We start from the raw sequence: 21,426 nt of genomic DNA on the forward strand, positions 1-21,426 counted from the left end.
TACAATTTTGGGCCCTCTTTGTACGGAGAGAGTTGGCAATTGTTAATCACATTCTCTCATCTCATCGACTCTCCTTCGGCTCCTTGGTAACATGCGTTCCGTCTCTGCCAGGATTGGATACAGCAGCAGATAACCGGTAAATATGTAACAGGCATAAATGGCAAAATAGCTCGCCTCGCCTGATAATATATGAGACAACTGTTCTATTACAAAGTCTTTCTTGGGAGGCTTGGCTAATTTACTCGCTCGTTTTACACGGGGTTCCATCGTTGTCTTTTCTAATCGGAAAACCTTGCTCCTCAGTTTGTTGACCTTCTGCCGAAGTTCCGCTTCACGAGGGGATGGGGAGGATGACGACTTTGATGCTTTACATCCTATGTCCTCCAGGATCGCCTGAATGTCATCTAAAAAAGAAAACACACACACAAAACACACATAAAATAACATAACCATAACAAGTTACAACCTGGAAGAAATTAAAACATGTGTAATTCAATCACAAAATGAAAATAAACAATAGCGTAGGAAGGCAGGCCAGAAATGAAGTGTATTAGCAACTATGGATACGATGTGGAACAATGATGGAATTGACCTTGTTTGGTACTGAATGGGTGAGGCCATTAGAACTGTACCCACGGAATACGCGCTATATAAGCTTTATATTGATTGATTGATTGATTGATTAGGACAACAGTACCAGGTAAACTCCTCACACACCATGCCTCTTTCTTTCTTTATTTGGTGTTTAACGTCGTTTTCAACCACGAAGCTTATATCGCGACGGGGAAAGGGGGGGGGGGGGGGGGGAGATGGGAATAGAGCCACTTAATTGTTTCTTGTTACACCATGCCTCTAACAGGATATGTTTCCCATCATTACGTGTGGGAACTACAGGTACAATTTCATCCATCCATGCATCCGCCCTATACAGCTTCTTCTTCTTCTGCGTTCGTGGCCTGAAACTCCCACGTGCACTCATTTATTTGCACAAGTGGAATTTTATGTGTATGACCGTTTTTACCCCGCCATTTAGGCAGCCATACGCCGCTTTCGGAGGAAGCATGCGGGGTATTTTTGTGTTTCTAAAACCCACCGAACTCTGACATGGATTACAGGATCTTTTTCGTGCGTATTTGGTCTTGTGCTTGCGTGTACACATGAAGGGGGATAAGTCACTAACAGGTCTGCACATAAGTTGACCTGGGAGATCGGAAACATCTCCACACTTAACCCACCAGGCGGCCGCGACCGGGATTCGAACCCTCGACCTTCCGAGTTAATAGACCGACGTCTTACCACCCCGCCACAGCGCCCGTCACCCTATACAGCGATTATCAACTATGTAATGGATGAGTTTAAACATTTTTTGATGTCAGGGTGTTCTTCATGGTTAAAAATCTCTTACCTGGTTGAACAATTTGTGCATCAGGCGACAGGTCGGTGCTGGCTTCATTTGTAGCTACCCTTTGCGATGGTGGCTTCCTCCCACTAGCAACCTGCAAATTGCACAGCTCTTTAACTGACAAACTCACAACCAACACCCAGTCACAATGAAACATTTCTCCCAATTTCATGGCATTGGTCTTAGGCCACACACAAAAAGTGTATGTTTCTGGTAAGGCAAAACAAAAAATAATCTGTTTACGGTATCCGGACCGACCCTATTTTTTTCCCACCGGCCCTAGACTTTTTGGGGGCATTAAAAAATAAAATTAAAATATTCAGATGGCTAAAATACAAAACTAAAAAGCCGACCTACCGACGCTATTTTTGGGGGGCTACGTTACCTTAAACAGACTTTTTTGTGACCTAACATGACTAAAGGTGGAGATTTTTTTTCTAAACTTTTTTTTTTTAAACCATCTTTTTAACTATTTCGTTGAAAAACAGGAAAACAATTGATTTTCGAATACCCCTTTTATTTTTGAAAATGAAAAAAGAAAAAAGTCTAGGGTCGTCGGGAAAACATAGGTAGGGTCAGGTGACCAGAAACATACAACTTTTTTGTTGTTGACGCCGACCCTATACCTTTTTTGCCATTTGGGGCTGTTTTTTTGCAAAATAAGTTCATCATATCATCATAATCAAGACGTCGATCCAAAATAAGTAACTTTTTTTTGTTGGCCTTATCATTTTTTTGCGCTAAATGCAAACAGGCATTATTTGATGGGAACAATGCTAACTTGTTTTCAATTCTTACATCAGCCTCAAACTTGTCATTACTCAACCTGCATTTAATAGTGTGCTTCTTTGGTTTGCAAAAACCTAAAACCAATAAATAAATAACCTTCGGTGGTGGATTGGGCACTACAAACAATGTCGGGACAGCATTCCACACAAGTGATCCTCTCTGCAGGATTGTTTTACTGGTTGGCCTCAAAGTGATCAGTACAAAGCTTGAGACCTTGAACATCAGCTGGCTGCAGCTTTTCAAAGTCCTCTCGCCTTGTGAATTGCATCCATATTCTGCACCTAGTTTGACAATAAAAACAACAATGTTATTGTTAAACTAAGCAAAAAGGAAAGACAAAAAAAGCTAAATCAGATCTTCAGTCTAAATCTAACGCTCTGCCTGAACGCAAAACGGATGAGTGATGTACCTTTGTACTGTAGTTTTCCCGTAAGCAAGGTTTGATAAAGGTTTCGGCAAATATGCCCACGGGTTTGTCATCAAGTGTAAACTGTTGTTTTGTACTGACTGCTGACTCACACTCACAGTCGTAAGTACTCGCTGACGCTGTAGTCTACTGAGTGAGTTGACTCGAGCCATTGCATTCTCATTCTGAAGAAGGTAAACCTGATGAAATAATCACTGCACAACCCACCTTTTTTCTTCTGTAGGGAACTTGTGGAAAGTTTTCCCGAAGCAGCTCTGTTTGTAACGGGCGTTCTTGCAACAAAAAGCCGAGCACAATTTACCACCACCTCGCACACGATCGGTACCTACGCGATCCGCCATTTTGTTTTCGCCGCCAGCATGTGACTAGGGACGATAACCCACAAACACTTTTTCGCATTTTCTTCGCAAGTTCCACGTCTTCCTTATGTACAGTGTTTGCTGTAACTTACCTTTCTTTTCTTACTTAAAGGCATATGTACGCGCTCCCGTGTTTACAAAGTGTAGTTTGCCCATAATCGATGTCAAACGCACCATAAGACCATATAATGACGATATGTCACCATGCGCGGACCATAATACATGCATTACAGCTTGTTCTAGCCTCTGAAAAAGTGAGGATGTCAACAAAGCCGCGGTGTTAGCTCCCTTGCATCAACGTTACATGTGTTGCCAAATCTATAAATAGGACGATCCAGATCAAAATGAAAATTAACATATCTCAACATTGAAGGGGTCCTAGACCACAATATTTTGCAGGGAACTTAATTTAGCATGTCTCCAGCTGTTGGTAAAGCAATTAGCGTGTATAGTCATCGAGTACATATGCCTTTAAGAAAAAAAAATTGAGTTCTTTTTTCCCTTTTTCCTGGCTTTCTCTTTTTCTTCGTAGCTTTCTTGATCAAGCATTCCTGGCTATGTTTTGCATTGATTTGATTTGTTACGCTTTTGTAGGTATTTGTCTTTCTTTCTTTCTTTCTTACTTTTTTCTCGTTCTTTCTTTCTTTCTTTCTTTCTTTCCTTCTTTCTCTCTTTATTTCTGTCTTTCTTTCTTTCTTTCTCTCTTTATTTCTGTCTTTCTTTCTTTCTTTCCTTCTTTCTCTCTTTCTTTCTTTCTTTCTTTCTTTCCTTCTTTCTCTCTTTATTTCTGTCTTTCTTTCTTTCTTTCTTTCTTTCTTTCTTTCTTTCTTTCCTTCTTTCTCTCTTTCTGTCTTTCTTGCTTTATTTCTTTCCTTCTTTCTCTCTTTCTCTCTTTCTCTCTTTATTTCTTTCTTTCTTTCTTTCTTTCCTTCTTTCTCTCTTTATTTCTGTCTTTCTTTCTTTCTTTCTTTCTTTCCTTCTTTCTCTCTTTCTCTCTTTCTCTCTTTCTTTCTTTCTTTCTTTCTTTCTTTCCTTCTTTCTCTCTTTATTTCTGTCTTTCTCTCTTTCTTTCTTTCTTTCTTTCCTTCTTTCTCTCTTTCTTTCTTTCTTTCTTTCTTTCTTTCTCTCTTTCTTTCTTTCTTTCTTTCTTCATTTCTTTTTTTTATTTCTGTCTTTCTTTTTTTCCATCATTTTTATTTTGTGTTTCCTGTCTTCTTTTATTTTTTTCTTTCATACGCGCTCTCTCTCTCTCTCTCTCTCTCTCTCTCTCTCTCTCTCTCTCTCTCTCTCTCTCTCTCTCTCTCTCTCTCTCTCTCTCTCTCTCTCTCTCTCTCTTTTCCTCTTCGAGGAAGCAAAATCCTTTTGAGCATGTTCAATGCAGGATGTGGAATTACACTTTGCATTGAAATATCCGAGAGTTGGGCCTGAAAGCTCTTAAAGAATCACCACAATTCTTTCGAAGATTCTCTCCCAGCCTCATTCTCCGAAAATGGATCCTCGACTTCACGTCATTCTGATTACGTGTTCTTGAGTTTTTGCTGGGCTGGAACATGTGCTCTTGCTTTGTTTCCTTTCTTTTGTGTTAAGACCATGTCAGACGCACAACACAAAACAGTGTTTTCTTTCAAAACAAACACAAAACAGCGTGTTTCCCGTGTGACATCCCCCAAAACGCGTTTCAGAAAACACTGTTTTGTGTTTTTGCATCGTGTTTTGGGTTTTAGAGCATGCTCTAAAATCTGAAAACACGTTTTGGTAGTCAGCCAATGAGCGCGGACGATCAACTCACGTGACTCGGTTTCCGGCACCACGGGGATAAAAAAAAATGGCCGACTCAGATGTGGTACCGATTCAGGGTAGTATCGGACCCATGAATCCTAACTAGAGTCTATGGAGCCTGTCACGATTGAAGAGAGGCAATAATATCAGTGGGCGCTGCCAGCCGTGTTGTTTACAAACCCAAACACAGCGCGGTAGCTGGACGGGTCAAGCTGACACTGACCGATATTTCTGTGAAAACACGCACCGCGCTTCATCTGTGTGTTTCGCGTGTGACATCCCCTCTTTAAAAACATGCGTTTCCCCGACGTTTTGAGATGGTGTTTTTGTCGAAAACATGGTTTTGTGTTGTGCGTCTGTCTCCGCCTTTATTCCCTGAATCATTTCTCTCTCGATCCCTCTTTGCATGGGGTAAAACAGCAAACACGGACTACAGAAAGGGCTTCAAAATAATTGATTTTTGTGTAAATGTGTTGTCTCTAGTTCATTTGATTTTGGGTTTTCTTTCGCGTGTCTTTGTAAGTTAATGTTTCTGCTGTCGCAATTTTTGGTTGCTAGAGTTGAAGCTTACTAATGGTCTGTTTTATGTCGTATTATCACCGACTGAAGAACTTATCCCTCCCGTTACGAGGTAAACCAGTTGAATGTTCTTTTCGTCGTTCCCTTTGACAGCTCGCCTGGATGCTTTCCCAGAGTTAGTTGTTGTTTGCTTTCTGGCTTGCCTGTTTGTTGTTAACCTCTTCCCTTTGTTCGTGCTTTTTCTTCGTAGATATTGTGTACAGCAAATTGTCTCAATGTTGATTGTAAAATATTTTGAATAATTTAACGGATACATCTCGTTTCAGCTTGCTTTCTTGCGAGCTTGCTTTCCTTTTTTTCTTGAAGTAACATTTTTATTAGCTTTCATGCGATTTATCTAAGCCTAATTAAACGTTTAAATTGCCTAAACCACCATGAACGGAAGTACAACCACAAGGGAAAACACCACACACACACACACACACACACACACACACACACACACACATACACACACACACACACACACACACACACACACACACTCTCTCTCTCTATATATATATATCTCTCTCTCTCTCTGTCTTTCTATCTCTATTTCTCTCTTTCTTACACACACACACACACACTCACACACACACACACACACACACACACAAACACACACACACACACACATACACACATACACACATACCGTCTGTCTGGCATGACGCATGCAGGCGTCGTTGGCTTTCCCCAGAAAGAGTTTCTTGGACAAGACGATCAGCTCCGCTCCGTTGCTGACAAGACACATGCTGGGCTGGTCAGGGAAAAACATCTGGCTCACGCCCTGCAACAGGTAACGGTCGACGGGTGAGTTTATGGCAGTGACTTTCCTTTTGAGACCGTTAAGTTCTTTTTTTGTTTGTTTTTTGGGACCTCAGTTGCATGCAGTCTGCTGCAACCCTTAGTCTCGCATCGAGCCTCGGTGGATATCAGAATTATTGATCGAAGTTCGCGGATCATGAAAAGTGCGAGCTTCAGCGACTATACAAAATATCTTTCTCTAAATTAATTGGCGTTTTAAGACGTCTCCGGAACTGAACTTTTTTTAACCACACGAAGACCTTAACAGTTATAGGAACTTTTAAATTAGAAATTCCGAAACACATATTATGGTTGTCAATGATACCCGGTTCCCTTGAAATAAATATAATTTCAGGACAACGATACTCCAATTACACTCAGTGCGCAAAAACTAAACTTTTTTGGTTAACTATATGAAACTCACAAACTTTTTCCTGCAAACTAAGCCTTCTAACTATGACAATGACGATAACGTGTGTGTGTGTGCGTGCGTGTGTGTGTGTGTGTGTGTGTGTGTGTGTGTGTGGGTGTGTTTGTGTGCGTGTGCATATGTGTGTGTGTGCGTGTGTGTGGTGTGTGTGTGTGTGTGAGCGTGTGTCTGTGTATGTGTGTGCATGCGTTCATGCGTACGTGCGTGTGTGCGTGCGTGCGTGTTTGTCTGTCTGTCTGTCTGTCTTTCTGTCTATATGTCATAGTGTCTGTATGTCTCCATCAAAACAAGGCAAGAGTGGATGTCTGACACCTAAATAGACTGGAAAAGGATGCAAGAAGACACTGGAATAGTGATGACGGAAATCTTTCTAGACATAAAATCCATTAACTTAGTTTCTCTCTCGCCATTATTGTGCTTATTCGAGTGAATGGAAGAGGGGGTGCGGAGACAGTGCTGATCTAAAGCACCTAGGGCTAAGGCACTAAGTACGACGAACAAGGACGCCCAGAGCAAATATATAGTGCACACACACACACACACACACACACACACACACACACACATACATACATACACACACACACACACACACATACGCACATATACACACACACACATACACATACACATACACACACACACACACACGCACACGCACATACACACACACACACACACACACACTTCACCTCGTGTCTCTCTTTACCCTTGAGATTGAAACAGAGAGAGATCGAGTTGACAGACAGACAGAGACACAGAGACAGACAGAGACAAAGACAGACAATCAGACAGACAGATAGACAGAGAAGTAGAACGGTAGACTGAGAGAGAAAAAATGGAAGCATCTGTATGTTTGTATTTTCTGAAGGATGATTTATACCAGCACACCATTAATTCCACCAGTAATCCAGAATTATCGAGTCGCTTGCTTCTTCTCTTTTTCTGTTTACTTGTGCCCCGCTAGCCATCATCAACCCGAAAGAGAGGCGACCAACGCTCATTAGGCTACACCCGCCGTAACCGAGGGTGAAAAGGTTTCACTCTGTTTGTTTGTTTGTTTGTTTGTTTGTTTGTCTATTTGTCCTTCTGTCTCATCTCAGGTGTTTATGGACCGATTGAGCTGAAATTTGATGTCTAGCTTGAAAGATGGGGACACACTGTCGTAAGCAAAAAATAACAGGTTTCTACCTTTAACAAAAGAGGGGATACGTCGACAACACGTAGCCTATTAGTCATACCATGTGTACGTTACCTGAGCCGGTGTCATTATAAGGGAAGTACGTAACCCCCTTTTGTAAGTGTCTTATTGAGAGTGCTTGCCTCTAGCTTCTGAGCGTTCTGATTGCACGTGATCAGGCAAAACCATCATCAAAAGAAACGCGACAGTTTCTCTCAAAACATGTGGCTTTGTTATGAACTTTGTCGTGTGTCCTCTTCTGTTTGATTTCAGGTGCTTGAAGTTACCATGCACTCGTCAGTCAGAACAAGTAGGCAAAAGCCTTACAAAAAAATAAAAATTAAAATAGCTTCGGTGATAAAATGTAATTCCTTTTCTAGAGGCTAGTGTCCTATTTGGTGTAATCTCAGTCGTCCGTAAATTACCACTGTTCGAGTTTTTTTTCTTTTGTTCGTGTTTCAGTACTTTGGCAAATTGGCAGTTATGTCTTTCGCAGACGGGAGAAAAACAAAACGACGAGACGGACGCACTTTTAAGAAAGTAATTTAGCACAAAGGGTCATCGACAAGAAGATGTGGAACTCAGTTAGATCCCTTGTTCCCCATAAATAATTGAATCAAAGTGTTAGATAGGTCGTGCATCGTAAATTAGCAGTCCTTTCATGAGGCTACCATTGTGTCCATTTCCTAACAACCGGTCCAAAAAAGGAGCGACCTGAGCGTCGATTGTTTGCCCCTATTTCCCAATCATCAATCAGTCAGTCAGCCTAGTCAGTAACTCAGACACTCACTTACTCCTATATTTAGAAGAAAAAAAACCAAAAAAACGACAAGTTGTAAAATCAAGAATTATGTGTTGGTCACTCAGTCAGGCCAGCACGCACACACTTAATCATTCACCCTCTCTTCTACATCGAAAGACATTGCTCTGAGTCGCCAAGACCGTACTTTTTGAAAGCAGCTAATCTGTGTAGGCCTACTTCTGGACCATTTGTAGCTGCGTTTATTGACAAGTTGGTCACTGGTTCAGTCAATCAATTAGTTGTCACTAACAAAATGAATCGCCAAATAACCAACTCACTCACACAATAATAACGTCAGGTCCTCAAAATTGTTTCCAAAACGGATGACTTTCACACAGTTAATTGGCTAAATGCGCAACTCGCGTTTATCACTCAACCACTCACTCACTCACGTGGCAGGGAGTCAAGTCCTTCATTATCACAATCCGGTGCACAATGATTTACTCACCACTCACTCACTCACTCACGTTCAAACCAATCTGCTCACTCACTCATCGCCTAACACGCTCATAACTCTCCCACTTCTCCCTGACCCCTTTTGCGTCCACCTACAGACGCTGGTAGGCCTATCTTATAAAACAACCAAAAAATAACTCTTCGCTAACTCAAAAGACAACTCACAAAGTACTGTCCCCTTTCAAGCACCTGCACCAGCACAAACATGGGGTTAAAGTCCACGTCATTGTACCGGAAGTCACGTGCCCCCTTGACGTCAAGCTGGTCCGCCATTGTCTTCCGCCCAACGTGTTCCCGGTGGCGCCGCTGGTAGTCTGAAGGAAAGAAAATTGAAAGTGCTGTTTCTATTTTCCCAGTTTAATGTTTATACAAATGTACAGGGTGCTGTGTGTGCGAAGGAGAACGGGCTGAAAGGAATATCGAGGAAGAGAAAAGAAGACGAGTATACATGTGTAACAAATATGGACGTTTTGAGGGAGTGCATGGTTGCGCGAGGATGAGAGAGAGCGAAAAGGAGGGAGAGGTATATAAACTTGGCCAAAAAATTATTGCAACAAATTTCAAACCCAAATTAAAGCATTAATCCCCGTGTCATTTCATTACAACTGTATATATGCCAGTTAAGACCGTTCACTTAACCTCCAGGATCACCTTTTGGATTAAATATTTCTTTTACAGGGATCACGTGACCGCCGCTCAAGTAAGGGTACCCTCAAAATCGACCAGACAAAAACGGAAGAGCCGAATGAAAAATTGACAAGAAATCACAATAGGCAGATCTTTGCAACTTTGACATACGAGAAGAAAGTCAAACAAATTATCTACCCTGAATAGACTGTTTTGTTTTGCTACCTTGCGTATTTCGCGTGCTATGCTATTCCTACTCAGTTGTTTGTTTGTTTGTTTGTTTGCTTAACGCCCAGCCGACCACGAAGGGCCATATCAGGGCGGTGCTGCTTTGACATTTAACGTGCGCCACACACAAGACAGAAGTCGCAGCACAGGCTTCATGTCTCACCCAGTCACATTATTCTGACACCGGACCAACCAGTCCTAGCATTAACCCCATAATGCCAGACGCCAGGCGGAGCAGCCACTAGATTGCCAATTTTAAAGTCTTAAGCATGACCCGGCCTGGGTTCGAACCCACGACCTCCCGATCACGGGGCGGACGCCTTACCACTAGGCAACCGTGCCGGTATTCCTACTGATGCAGGTGTCGATCGCAAGAGCGGTCAAAAACGGGACTTTTTGCGTCATTTTTTAAGGGTATCATACAGAAAAGTCTGCACTTTAGCAATGATTTGGTGGATTGCTTTGAAACTTTCGGAATATTTTACCAACATACTAGAGATACTTCGAGCGAAATTATGGATTGTTACAGGTGTTTGTTAAAATGTTATGCAATTTTTCGAAAGAAGTTTTTAATCTCGTCATAGGATTGTTCCCTTGGGTCCAAAAAATTCATGACTTTGCATGTCTTTAGAAAAATGATTGATACACACACTGCTAAAGTTTTATGTGCGTGTAAGCACTGACGCAAATTTGCTGAGCCTGTAAACACGCTACATATTTAAGCGATGATTCTGGTGCCACAGCGATGCCCAGCCAAGCGTGACCGTAGCATGTTTTAAGAGGCACCCAGCGATAACAGCTATAAGCGCGAAACAGCGTGAACGTTCCATTTTTTTCTCTCATGTGTTTGCATGACTAGCAAATTAACGCTTGCGGCTACACTCACATGAAACTTAGACAGAATCTGTATCAATCATTTATCTGTGGATATACAAAGTCATGAATTTTTTTAAGACAAGTGAGCAATCCTATGACAAGTTTAACAACATTTTCCGAAACATTGCGTCACATCTGGATAAACAACCGTAACGATCCAAACTTTCGCACGAAGTATCTCTAGTATGTTGGTCAATTATTCCGAAAGTTTCAAAGAAATCCACCAAGTCATTGCTAAAATGTAGCGCTTTTTGACATGATACCCATAAAAATTGACGTAAAACGTTCCGTTTTTGACCGCTCTTGCGATCGACACCTGCATCAGTAGGAATAGCATAGCACGCGAAATACGCAAGGTAGCAAAACAAAACAATCTATTCAGGGTAGATAATTGGTTTGACTTTCTTCTCGTATGTCAAAGTTGCAAAGATTTGCCTATTGTGATTTCTTGTCAATTTTTCATTCGGCTCTTCCGTTTTTGTCTGGTCGATTTTGAGGGTACCCTTACTTGAGCGGCGGTCACGTGATCCCTGTAAAAGAAATATTTAATCCAAAAGGTGATCCTGAAGGTTAAGTGAACGGTCTTAACTGGCATATACAGTTTCAATTAAATGACACAGGAATTAATGCTTTAATTTGGGTTTGAAATTTGTTGCAATAATTTTGTGGCCAACTTTACTTCAAGATCACACTAATTTATTTCATTGATTTAATTTATACTCGACTCGATATAATTCTACGCAAAACCCACGACTACAAGTAAAGTTTTGAACTAAAAATCGTCATTCCCACTATCTTTCTTCGGGAGGTAGATCAGTCGTGATAAAAGGCAATTTCTCTTGGGTGCATTTCACGCTTGCAGGACCTTTCTTGCCATGATGATTCCCAGAAATATTTTGCAAAAAATCTGAAGAAACACAAAGGAGTAAGAACTTTAAATGGCTTACCAGCATTGCGACGGTCTAACTCTGTGGTGACGGACTGTTCAGACACTGTCGTGGAAGCTTCTGTAACTGTGCTGGACTCGGGCGTAGCCGGTTCGTTTCCCGTCACGATAGGGTCGTGAGTTCTAACTCGTCTTTTTCGTCTTCTCTTCGAGGAGCTGGGGGCAAGATAGACCCCCTAAAAAGGAAAGAAAAAACATGCAGCGAGCATAACCCGTCTGTATTCACATCTAACTAGAGAACCAATGCTAGTGCTTGATGTTTGTTTCTAAGCATAAACATAGCATCCCCTGCTATAACATTACTCTCATTCAATGAGTCAAACTTTCTCAATTTGTAGTTTTCGCTGTTCCAATGATGGGATCAACCTCTGACGCGCGCGCGCGTACGTGAGTGCGAGCGCATGTGTGTGTGTGTGTGTGTGTGTGTTTGTGAGTGTGTGTGTGTGTGTGCCTGTCTGTCTGTCTGTCTGTCTGTCTGTCTGTCTGTCTATCTATATATATATATGTGTGTGTGTGTGTGTGTGTGTGTGTGTGTGTGTGTGTGTGTGTGTGTGTGTGTGTGTGTGTGTGTGTGTGTGTGTGTGTGTAAATGCCAGGATGCGTAACATCACGGTAAGCGTCCTCCATTCAAAGCCAAACGTGTCTCCTTGAAACCACTAACAGCTTAAATTTAGGGTTGTGGGAATGAATAAGTAAGGTATTTATGTGTGTGTCAGTGTGTCTGTCTGTGGTTCACTCTTCAATACCTTCGCCGTTTTGCTGATGGGCCGAGCCTCCTCCGACTCTTCAGAGCCACTCTCATCAGCCTCGTTCCCGTCTATTTCCGGCGGAAGTGACGCGCCGTTAACGTTGTCTGCTTCCTCAAGCGACTCTGTGTTGGGTTCAGGTGCGCTAACCCCTCTGGAAGTCACTGGGATTTTTGGAAGTCTGAGAGTCTGTGACTCTGATATGGGCTTGACGACAACGCGGGATCGGTATTCGTTCATCACTCTGTCGTAGTCCACCATGCCTAGGCGTTCTTTGGGGTTGAACACACCGGGGAGAGAGTGTTCCTGCAACACAATTAACAATAGAATAAGTGATCGCTCAAATGATTTATCCCGGCGAACATGTAATCACTTCGCTCGCGATGTTAACTTCGCGTTCAGCAAGCAATAACAACAGATTGAACTCACTTTCTCATGTGAAAATCGCAGCTAAGCATGCATGTGTAGCTGAATTATTGCAACATTTTGCATGACTGTTGTTTTGTTTTGTGTGTGTGTGTGTTTGTTTTTTGGTTTGTTTGGGCTTGTTGTTGTTGTTGCAGTTTCGCTGAAATACTAGGAAATTGTGATAAGGAACAACCGTTGGCGCCGAATGAGAAGAAAAAGGATCTGCACACCAAGCCATGTGACAATATGAAGCCTTATGTCCCAGCTATCACATAATTGCTGATAGAAAAATAATCATATTAGCCTCCTTATGTGAACATTTATCATACATTTACAAATAAATTTGAAATCCCGGAGTCGCATCAAAGGCAGATTGGGTTCTGAAACTTTCAAACTGTCCCAGAAATGTGTGTCAAACCAGTTACAAGACCCAACAGGGATCCCTGAGACTGTTGTACAGTGTCAGTTTGGGCGGCTAAAGACTCTCATTACCCTGTTGATCAAAACAGATTCAAATCGTTTGGAGAAGGGCATGTGTTCACTGGTTGTTTTTTTTAACAGAACATGTCGCCTTAAACTAAATAACTGTTTCAAGACACCGACATGAAGAAACCCCTGAATAAAAAAAAATAATCGGGTACTCTATATATAGATACATTTTATGGACACATTATCCCTACTTTTGTGATCTTTTTATGTCACACCGTTGGTGTGTTCAAAACTGACTGCAGTAAGCGCTAGCGTGTTCAAAAGTGGAACACATCCATCTAGAGTGTGTAACCACCACGTTAAGCTCAAGGTCATCGAAACACTCACAAGTCGTCGGTCCGCCTCCATCTGGTTCCGGAACACTTCGGGACTGCCGCTCGTTCCTTTCTGCCCCTTCCGGTTCCGCTTTGCATGCCGGGGCACTCTGTGTCGCCATGTTCCGAACGACCGACTTCCTTCCGGGGAGCTGCGATTTGTGCTCGGATCTGTGGGTTTGAAACAGAATGTCTGATTGAGGGAAGATTCGTTCGATCTAGTGTTAAGGTATTACGTGATCTGGTTATGCGGCCTTACAGTGAAAAACGCAAATTGGGAGGAAATTGGAAGGGGGGTGTGCGTTTTTGTTCTTGCCTGGAACGTGGATGGTGGTGGTGGTGGCACCAGGAAGTGGTGACGCTTATGGAAGAGTGTGTCTGTCTTTTTCTCTCTCTACATAGCTGCTAGTCTGTTCATTTTTTTGGTGTGTCCTCCTGTCTGCCCGACTCTATACCTGCCTTCTCTCCTGTCAGTCCGACTGTCTAAGTTCCAGAGCTGTGATTTGTGCTCGGTTCTGTGGGATTAAAACGGAGAGGCTGATCGAGGTATGAGGGTCCTCTTTATTAAGCGTGACGTGCTTTGGCTGTGTGGTCTCGCGGTGAATTGAGTAGAGGGAAATGAATTGTGAAATGTGTGTACATGAACATGTGTGTGCGCGCGCGTGTGTGTGTGTGTGTGTGTGTGTGTGTGTGTGTGTGTGTGTGTGTGTGTGTGTGTGCGTATGTGCGGGTGTATGTGTGTGTGTGCGTGTGTGCGGGTGTATGTGTGTGTGTGTGTGTGTGTGTGTGCGGGTGTGTGTGTGTGTGTGTGTGTGTGTGTGTGTGTGTGTGTGTGTGTTCTGGCATTCCTTTCCTTCAAACGAGGTGAAGACCAGTCTGTTCGGATTTTGTGTGTGCGAGTTCATTTGTTCGTATGTTCACGTGTAAGTGAATGCGTGTGTGTGTGCGTGTGTGGTTAACAGGTGGGTTTTTTGGATTATGTATGCACGCTTCTGTGTGCGTGAGGGGGTGGGAGCGGTCTCTATCAACCAATACGCAGGTATTTACAATGCCTGAAGCTTAGATGAAGAGAAATAGGTTTGCATGCATCGCTTGTTTTAAGTATATGCTTGCTCTACTTTTGTTTTTTTGAATTGCCCATCAAGCCGAAATGCTCTTGATTGGCTGACGAATGGTGCATGAAGACCAGATGACGGAACATCATCGAAATATGCCTCCTACCTTGTTCCTCCTCCTGTGTCGCGTCTTTGGCTTTTGCGTGTTTCAGTTTCTTCAGCACCGACAGACTTCCCTGTGCATAAAATATTCCACATAAATCAACTTGACAGTGTGAAATAGAAAAAGAGGTCAAACATATATCATTTTTTATGATTATTATATTAAATTGTTGTTTACATATTAGATGTATTATTGATCTCTTCTTGGTGTTGATGATTGTTCAACTAAATAAGACCTGCTGACATCTGTATGCTGTGTTGTATAAATTTAAAACGTGATTTAAAATGTTTTTTAAAAAACACACACAAAGCTTGACAGTGTAAAATTGTAAACAAGTAAACAAATATAGGATAATATACACCGACAGAAGCGCGTTACAAAATGACATGGAAATATGTCAAGGTGCAACTCTTAAGGAAAATGGAGGGGGAAAAAGTATACCAAGGGTACTTCAGAAGAAGGAGATGAAGAACAACCAAAGACAACACTACCGTAACCATCAGACGTACATACGAGAGATAGACAGACAGACAGACAGATATACAGAGAGAATCAGACAATGGCAGAGATACAAGAAAACGCGTTAAAAAAAGAAACCTTCGAAACAAAAACACTCACTGAGCGAATCTGAGATTTTCTTCCCAGGGTTTCAGAAAATGTTCTTAAAAACCAAGAACAGGGAGAATGGGTAGGGGTGAATGTAAAAAAAAAGTATTATAAAACCCACAAAAAACTCACTCAGGTAAAATAATTTGGAAAACAAACAAACAAAATTCTTTTTGGCGCGTCAGATTTTTGTTTTACCCAGAAAGTTTTCAAAACATGAAAAGAGATTGGGCACAAAGGAAGGTGGCTTAACAACGCAAAACAAGAAACTCAATTAGGTCATTTTTTCTGTAGACCTCAAAGATTTAATTTTTTGTTAAAAGAGTTTCAAATACGGAAAAGAAAAACTACAACAAAGAATCTTTTGTCCCGTAAGACAATGAACAAATAACGAATTGCCACAGTCTGACTCACTGGCGTCTGATAAACAGCAATCCCGGTGAATAATTTTGCTTTTAAGGAAAATAAAGTCCCATTATTTGTTAAATCTGTTCTGCCAGTTTTACAACGAAGAAATTTTCGAAGGAATTCCCCGGAACACAATGCGTGCGTGAGGCCGTGTGTGCGAGCTTGCGTGCGTGTGTGTGTGTGTGTGTGTGTGTGTGTGTGTGTGTGTGTGTGTGTGTGTGTGTGTGTGTGTGTGTGTGTGTGTATGTGTGTGTGTGTGTGTGTGTGTGTGTGTGTTTCCGTCCGTCCGTTTGTCTGCCGAGCTAGATAGCTGATCCTCTGACTGTGTATGTTTGCCTGTTTCAGAGATATTTCGCAAACTCCTGGAGACAAATTAAAGCTTTGCTGTTTAATGTGGCATCTTACAATTTTCAAGTGTTGCATATTTTTACCTGTGGAACCGGCAATTGTAGACTTGTCAGTAAGTGCCTTTCTTGTCATGTCTTGTGCATTTTGTATTACCATTTTCACTCTAGGTTTGTGTTTTGTGCATTTGGCACGATCATTTTAATCTTGTTTTATGTTTGTACATTTAGTAGTATTATTTCAATGTTGTGCTACGTCCTGTGTATTTGGTACCGACATTCAATCTTATGCAATGTGTGTGCATTTGGTAATAACACTTCAGCCGAATTCTCGTCTGGTGCTGGTATGTAGTCTTGTGTTATGCTTTGTGCTTTAGTTAGTGGTGTGTAAATCTCATGACATGAGCTCGCTTGGGGTTGTGTTTTTTATATTTTATTTGATACTTGCACTTCAATTTTGTGTCATTTTAAAGTTCCGAGGCCACGAGAACTCTCTACTTAAATTGGCATCCATGACGCTTGAAAATTATTATGTACAAAACCGAAATGACTGATTCCATGGCCACTGTCTTGGCATTATCAATCTGTTTGACAGAAAAAAAAGAGAAACCACAACTGAGCATACAATACTGCAAAGACAGCTTTTCGTCGCAAACGCAAGACAGCAAAGAAAAGGCAATGGAAATTGCAAGGAATTCATGCTGTAAAACAATAAAATGATGAGTTGGAGATTTTCTGGAATGACAGCCTGTGCATATTACAAAACGAAGTTTCGAAAAAGATATTTGCAATGAATTTCGCACGCTCGTTTAAGCTCATGTGCACTTTCTGCAGGTGATAGCTTCAGCCATTGTCTTTATTTGTATTTATTCTTTCTACGATAATTTATATTGTCTCGTTTTTGTGCTTTGGATATTTGCATTCTTCTTCTGACATCTGTTTTAGTTTCCTTCCTTCCTTCCTTCCTTCCTTCCTTCCTTCCTTCCTTCCTTCCTTCCTTCCTTCCTTCCTTCTTTCCTTCTTTCCTTCTTTCCTTCCTTCCTTCCTTCCTTCTTTCTGTCCTTCATTCCTTCCTTCCTTCCTTCCTTCCTTCCGTCTCTGCTTCCCTCCTTTTTTTCTTTCCTTCATTCCCTCCTTCCCACCCACAACTATGCCTAAACAGCAGCGATGACCTCATCTGCTCTCAAAAACGGCGACCACGGAGGTAGGATTTAAGTTTGGGAAATAAGTAGAAGTCAGATGGGGCCAGGTCTGGTGACTATAAGGGCCACCAGGAAGCAAGACAAATCCACAGTTGGCCGCATTAGCCACAGAGGCCTGTTAGTGTGAACAGGAAAAATACGCGGAACGTACGTGCTCTAAACAACAACAACAACAACAACAACAGGAAATGAGAGTTATGCGGAAAAAGTCTCCATCACTCTTGACTTCTGTTGTTGCCCAAATCGATCGCTTGCCTTAAATGTCACGTGGATTTGTTTGCCTCACTGTTTCCAAGAAAAAGCAACTCTTCCACAAGCCATGATAACCTGACTGAGTTATCTCCTAACATCCTCTGTTAGTGGCCTTTCTTTGTGAATAAGTGCTCACCGACTTGACGATGTAGATCCAGTCTGAGTTGTTGCTGTCCCTCACCAGCACTTGGCCTCGGCTGGAGAAAACAAATCATATTATTGTAATGTAAGACACACGCTTTCAAAATTCTAACAAAGGAACGCACAAACGGGGGAAAAACCCAGACAACAAAGCAGACACAATGACTTTCTGAAGGCTGTCTTAAGTTGAGCCCGAAGTAGGTTTCGCAAAGACTTCGCGAAGTCTTTTTACCGAAAACTTAGTGCAAAATCTTCGTGTGGCCAGCTTTCCGAAGTATGGTTCGCGTAGTCGACTTGGCCCAGTTAAGGACAGGCTTTACAGGGAAGGTCAATACCCGTACACACACAAACCATGCCATTAAAACAACATAAAGCAGGACGCACGCACACAAACAAAGCTTTCAAAACAGAGCGATACAAAGGCTCAGAAATCTTTTTATTTTCTATACCACTGGTTTTTCCTCAATTATACGATTGCTCCCTTTCATAAAATTGACCTGGACAAAAGGGAAGTTTCACAAAGAGTAAGCCGATCAATATGGGGTTTTTTGTAATGAAACGTTAAAACACCAACTCATTTTCTGACGAGTACGATGGGGATAAGTATAAACACATTTAATCCACGCACCGTGATATTCTATCAAAAACCTATGCAAAAAAATCATTCTAATCTTTTATATTCGATTTTTTTCTGAAGAAGAAAGAAAAGAAGAGCAGAATAAAAAGTAAGACAGTATTTCTTTTAAATACGAAAAGTGCGAGTGACGCCCCGTAATTACTTGGAAGGGGGCTTGCCTCCCTTGATAAAACTCCTTGCTAATAGGAAACAAAAAAGGTGTAATAGCCACCGGGGGGAGAACGAGGTCATTAAATTCATATTTGATGACACGTCTCTGTAAACGCCATATTTTGCAACATGCTAGGAGATGATGATCATGCGCCACGCTGCGCCTCAACAAAGTGTGAAATTAAGGAGGATTCACCTTTAGAAGTCTCTCAACCTCTTTCTGCGTTTATGTCTCCATCTGTCTGTCAGTCTGTCCCTCTCTCTCTCTCTCTGTCTCTCTCTCTCTGTGTCTGTGTGTGTGTGTGTGTCTCTCTCTCTTTCTCTGTGTGTGTGTCTCTCTCTCTCTGTCTCTCTCTCTCTCTCTGTCTCTCTCTCTCTGTCTGTGTGTGTGTCTCTCTCTCTCTCTCCCTCTCTCCCTCTCTCTCTCTCTCTCTCTCTCTTGTCTCCTTTGTCTTTTCCGTCTCAGTGTTTTCAATTTTGGTGTTGGATAACCCCGATTCTTTTTCCCGCTCGACTGACGCCCAAACCTTTCTCACATCGTAATTACCGTTCGTATATTTGTTATCTATGCCCCTTCTGGTGCTCTTTTTCATTTTCTACTCTCCGGCTTCCCAATCCCTCGCTTTTCCCTAATTCCCTTTTCAACACACTGCAGCCATCTATTAAAAGATGGCTGGGGAATGGCTGTATGCTTTTTTTGTTCGCTGGATTGAACACAATTATATGCTGTCATGGATTTTAGGAGCGTAAGAAAATAGAAGAAAAGAGTCACGACGATTTTTTGCTGGTTTTTTTTTCTTCTCTCGCTTAGCTGTTGATAGAAACTGCGCTTGATTACGGTGCCAGGAAATATCATATGATTTATTGTGCAAGTGTCAAGAGAAAAATGCAAAAAAATGACAAAATACATGCGCACACATGCGCACGAACACACACGACGGCACACACGAACAAACAAACACACACACACACATACACAAACACACACACACACGCACACACACAACCACACACACACACACACATACACACACACACACACAAACAAACACACACACACACACACACACACACGCACACACACAACCACACACACATACATACACACACACACACACACACTCAAGCCCCCCCCCCACACACACACACACACACACACAGACATATAGGGACACACAGAAGCATGGTATTCGAAAATAAAATGTCCAGTCAGATATAAAATATTTTCTGCAGCAAAAACTCACTTGAAGTAGTGGAACATGCAGGTCTGCGGATGGTCCACCAACTCCTGTATGGGCCAGTGCTTGAGGAACCCCACACTCCTGGAACAGAACGACACCACTGAGCCATCAACCACTGAGCTCGGGAGCTCGTGATCCTCGGACGGACTCAGCATCTTGAAGAACTGGCTTTTCAATCTCCCACAGCGTGTGTTCTAAGTGTTGATTGAGGCGATGCTTCAAGGTTTCAGTGCTTCAGGAAGAAGTTTTCATATGTTCCCTTTACTACGAAGTGTTGATATCGTTGAGAGCAAAATACTGAAGGACTGAAAAATGTTAAGTGTTGATTTCGTTGTAAGCAAATGCTGGAGGATTGACAAAGGCGATGACTGATAAGAACTTTCGTGTTGTTCCAGAACTGGTGAGAATTTAAGAAACAGTTGTTTAGCTGTTCGGAACCGGCGAGGTTTCAAGAGTTCACTGCCTCATGAAGAAGTTTTAATATGTTCCCTTTACTACGAAGTGTTGATATCGTTGAGAGCAAAATACTGAAGGATTGAAAAAGGTTCAGTGTTGATTTCGTTGTAAGCTAATGCCGGAAGGCAGAAGGATTGACAAAAGGTGAAGACTGATAAGTCTGTCGTGTTGTTCCGAAGTGGTGAGGACCTGTTTTCTTTTTTTCATTCAGCTGCCCAGAATTGGTGAGATTGTAAGAAACAGTTGTTTAGCTGTTCGGAACCGACGAAGCTTCAAGATGTCAATCAATCAATCAATCAATCAATGAGTCATATCGCGCATATTCCGTGGGTACAGTTCTAGGCGCTCTGCATTGATGCCGTGTGAGATGAAATTTTATACGGCCAGTAGATTGCAGCCATTTCGGCGCATATTTACCTTTCACGGCCTATTATTCCAAGTCACACGGGTATAGGTAGACAATTATTAACTGTGCCTAAGCAATTTTGCCAGGAAAGACCCTTTTGTCAATCGTGGGATCTTTAACGTGCACACCCAATGTAGTGTACACGGGGGGAGGTTCGGACACCGAAGAGAGTCTGCACACAAAGTTGACTCTGTGAAATAAATTTCCGCCGAACCTGGGATCGAACTCACGCTGACAGCGGCCAACTGAATACAAATCCAGCGCGCTACCAACTGAGCTATATCCCCGCCCAGTACTTCCTGAAGTTTAGATATGTTCACTTTAGTAAGAATAGGGTCATTGAGATATCGTCGCAGTTGTAGTTTTGAGTTTCATAATGTTCACTTTAGTACGAATAGGGTCATTGAGATATCGTCGCAGTTGTAGTTTTGAGTTTCATATGTTCACTTTAGTACGAATAGGGTCATTGAGATATCGTCGCAGTTGTAGTTTTGAGTTTCATATGTTCACTTTAGTACGAATAGGGTCATTGAGATATCGTCGCAGTTGTAGTTTTGAGTTTCATATGTTCACTTTAGTACGAATAGGGTCATTGAGATATCGTCGCAGTTGTAGTTTTGAGTTTCATATGTTCACTTTAGTACGAATAGGGTCATTGAGATATCGTCGCAGTTGTAGTTTTGAGTTTCATATGTTCACTTTAGTACGAATAGGGTCATTGAGATTTCGTCGCAGTTGT

General features: G+C 42.0%; 1 protein-coding gene and 1 long non-coding RNA gene across 3 annotated transcripts in view; both read right to left on the minus strand.

The window, feature by feature from the left end:
• LOC138959352 (uncharacterized) overlaps positions 1-3,715 on the minus strand; it is a 5,149-nt gene extending 1,434 nt beyond the window's left edge. The window contains exons 1-4 of the long non-coding RNA XR_011453699.1: positions 2,826-3,715; positions 2,288-2,472; positions 1,406-1,496; positions 1-404 (exon numbers count right to left, since the gene is read on the minus strand). The exon at positions 1-404 is cut by the window's left edge and continues 1,434 nt beyond it. This is a non-coding gene — a long non-coding RNA (uncharacterized lncRNA). The remainder of the gene's footprint in view (positions 405-1,405; positions 1,497-2,287; positions 2,473-2,825) is intronic.
• The window catches only part of LOC138959350 (uncharacterized), a 94,120-nt gene that overhangs the window by 11,932 nt on the left and 60,762 nt on the right, over positions 1-21,426 (minus strand). For both annotated transcript variants that reach the window (XM_070330780.1, XM_070330779.1), the window contains exons 11-18: positions 19,829-19,906; positions 17,793-17,853; positions 14,848-14,917; positions 13,640-13,797; positions 12,416-12,721; positions 11,671-11,845; positions 9,158-9,306; positions 5,973-6,107 (exon numbers count right to left, since the gene is read on the minus strand). In XM_070330780.1, coding sequence (XP_070186881.1) covers positions 5,973-6,107; positions 9,158-9,306; positions 11,671-11,845; positions 12,416-12,721; positions 13,640-13,797; positions 14,848-14,917; positions 17,793-17,853; positions 19,829-19,906 — 1,132 coding nt within the window. The remainder of the gene's footprint in view (positions 1-5,972; positions 6,108-9,157; positions 9,307-11,670; positions 11,846-12,415; positions 12,722-13,639; positions 13,798-14,847; positions 14,918-17,792; positions 17,854-19,828; positions 19,907-21,426) is intronic.

Source organism: Littorina saxatilis, linkage group LG2 (genome assembly GCF_037325665.1).
Source record: "Littorina saxatilis isolate snail1 linkage group LG2, US_GU_Lsax_2.0, whole genome shotgun sequence".
Taxonomy (NCBI): Eukaryota; Metazoa; Mollusca; class Gastropoda; order Littorinimorpha; family Littorinidae; genus Littorina; species Littorina saxatilis.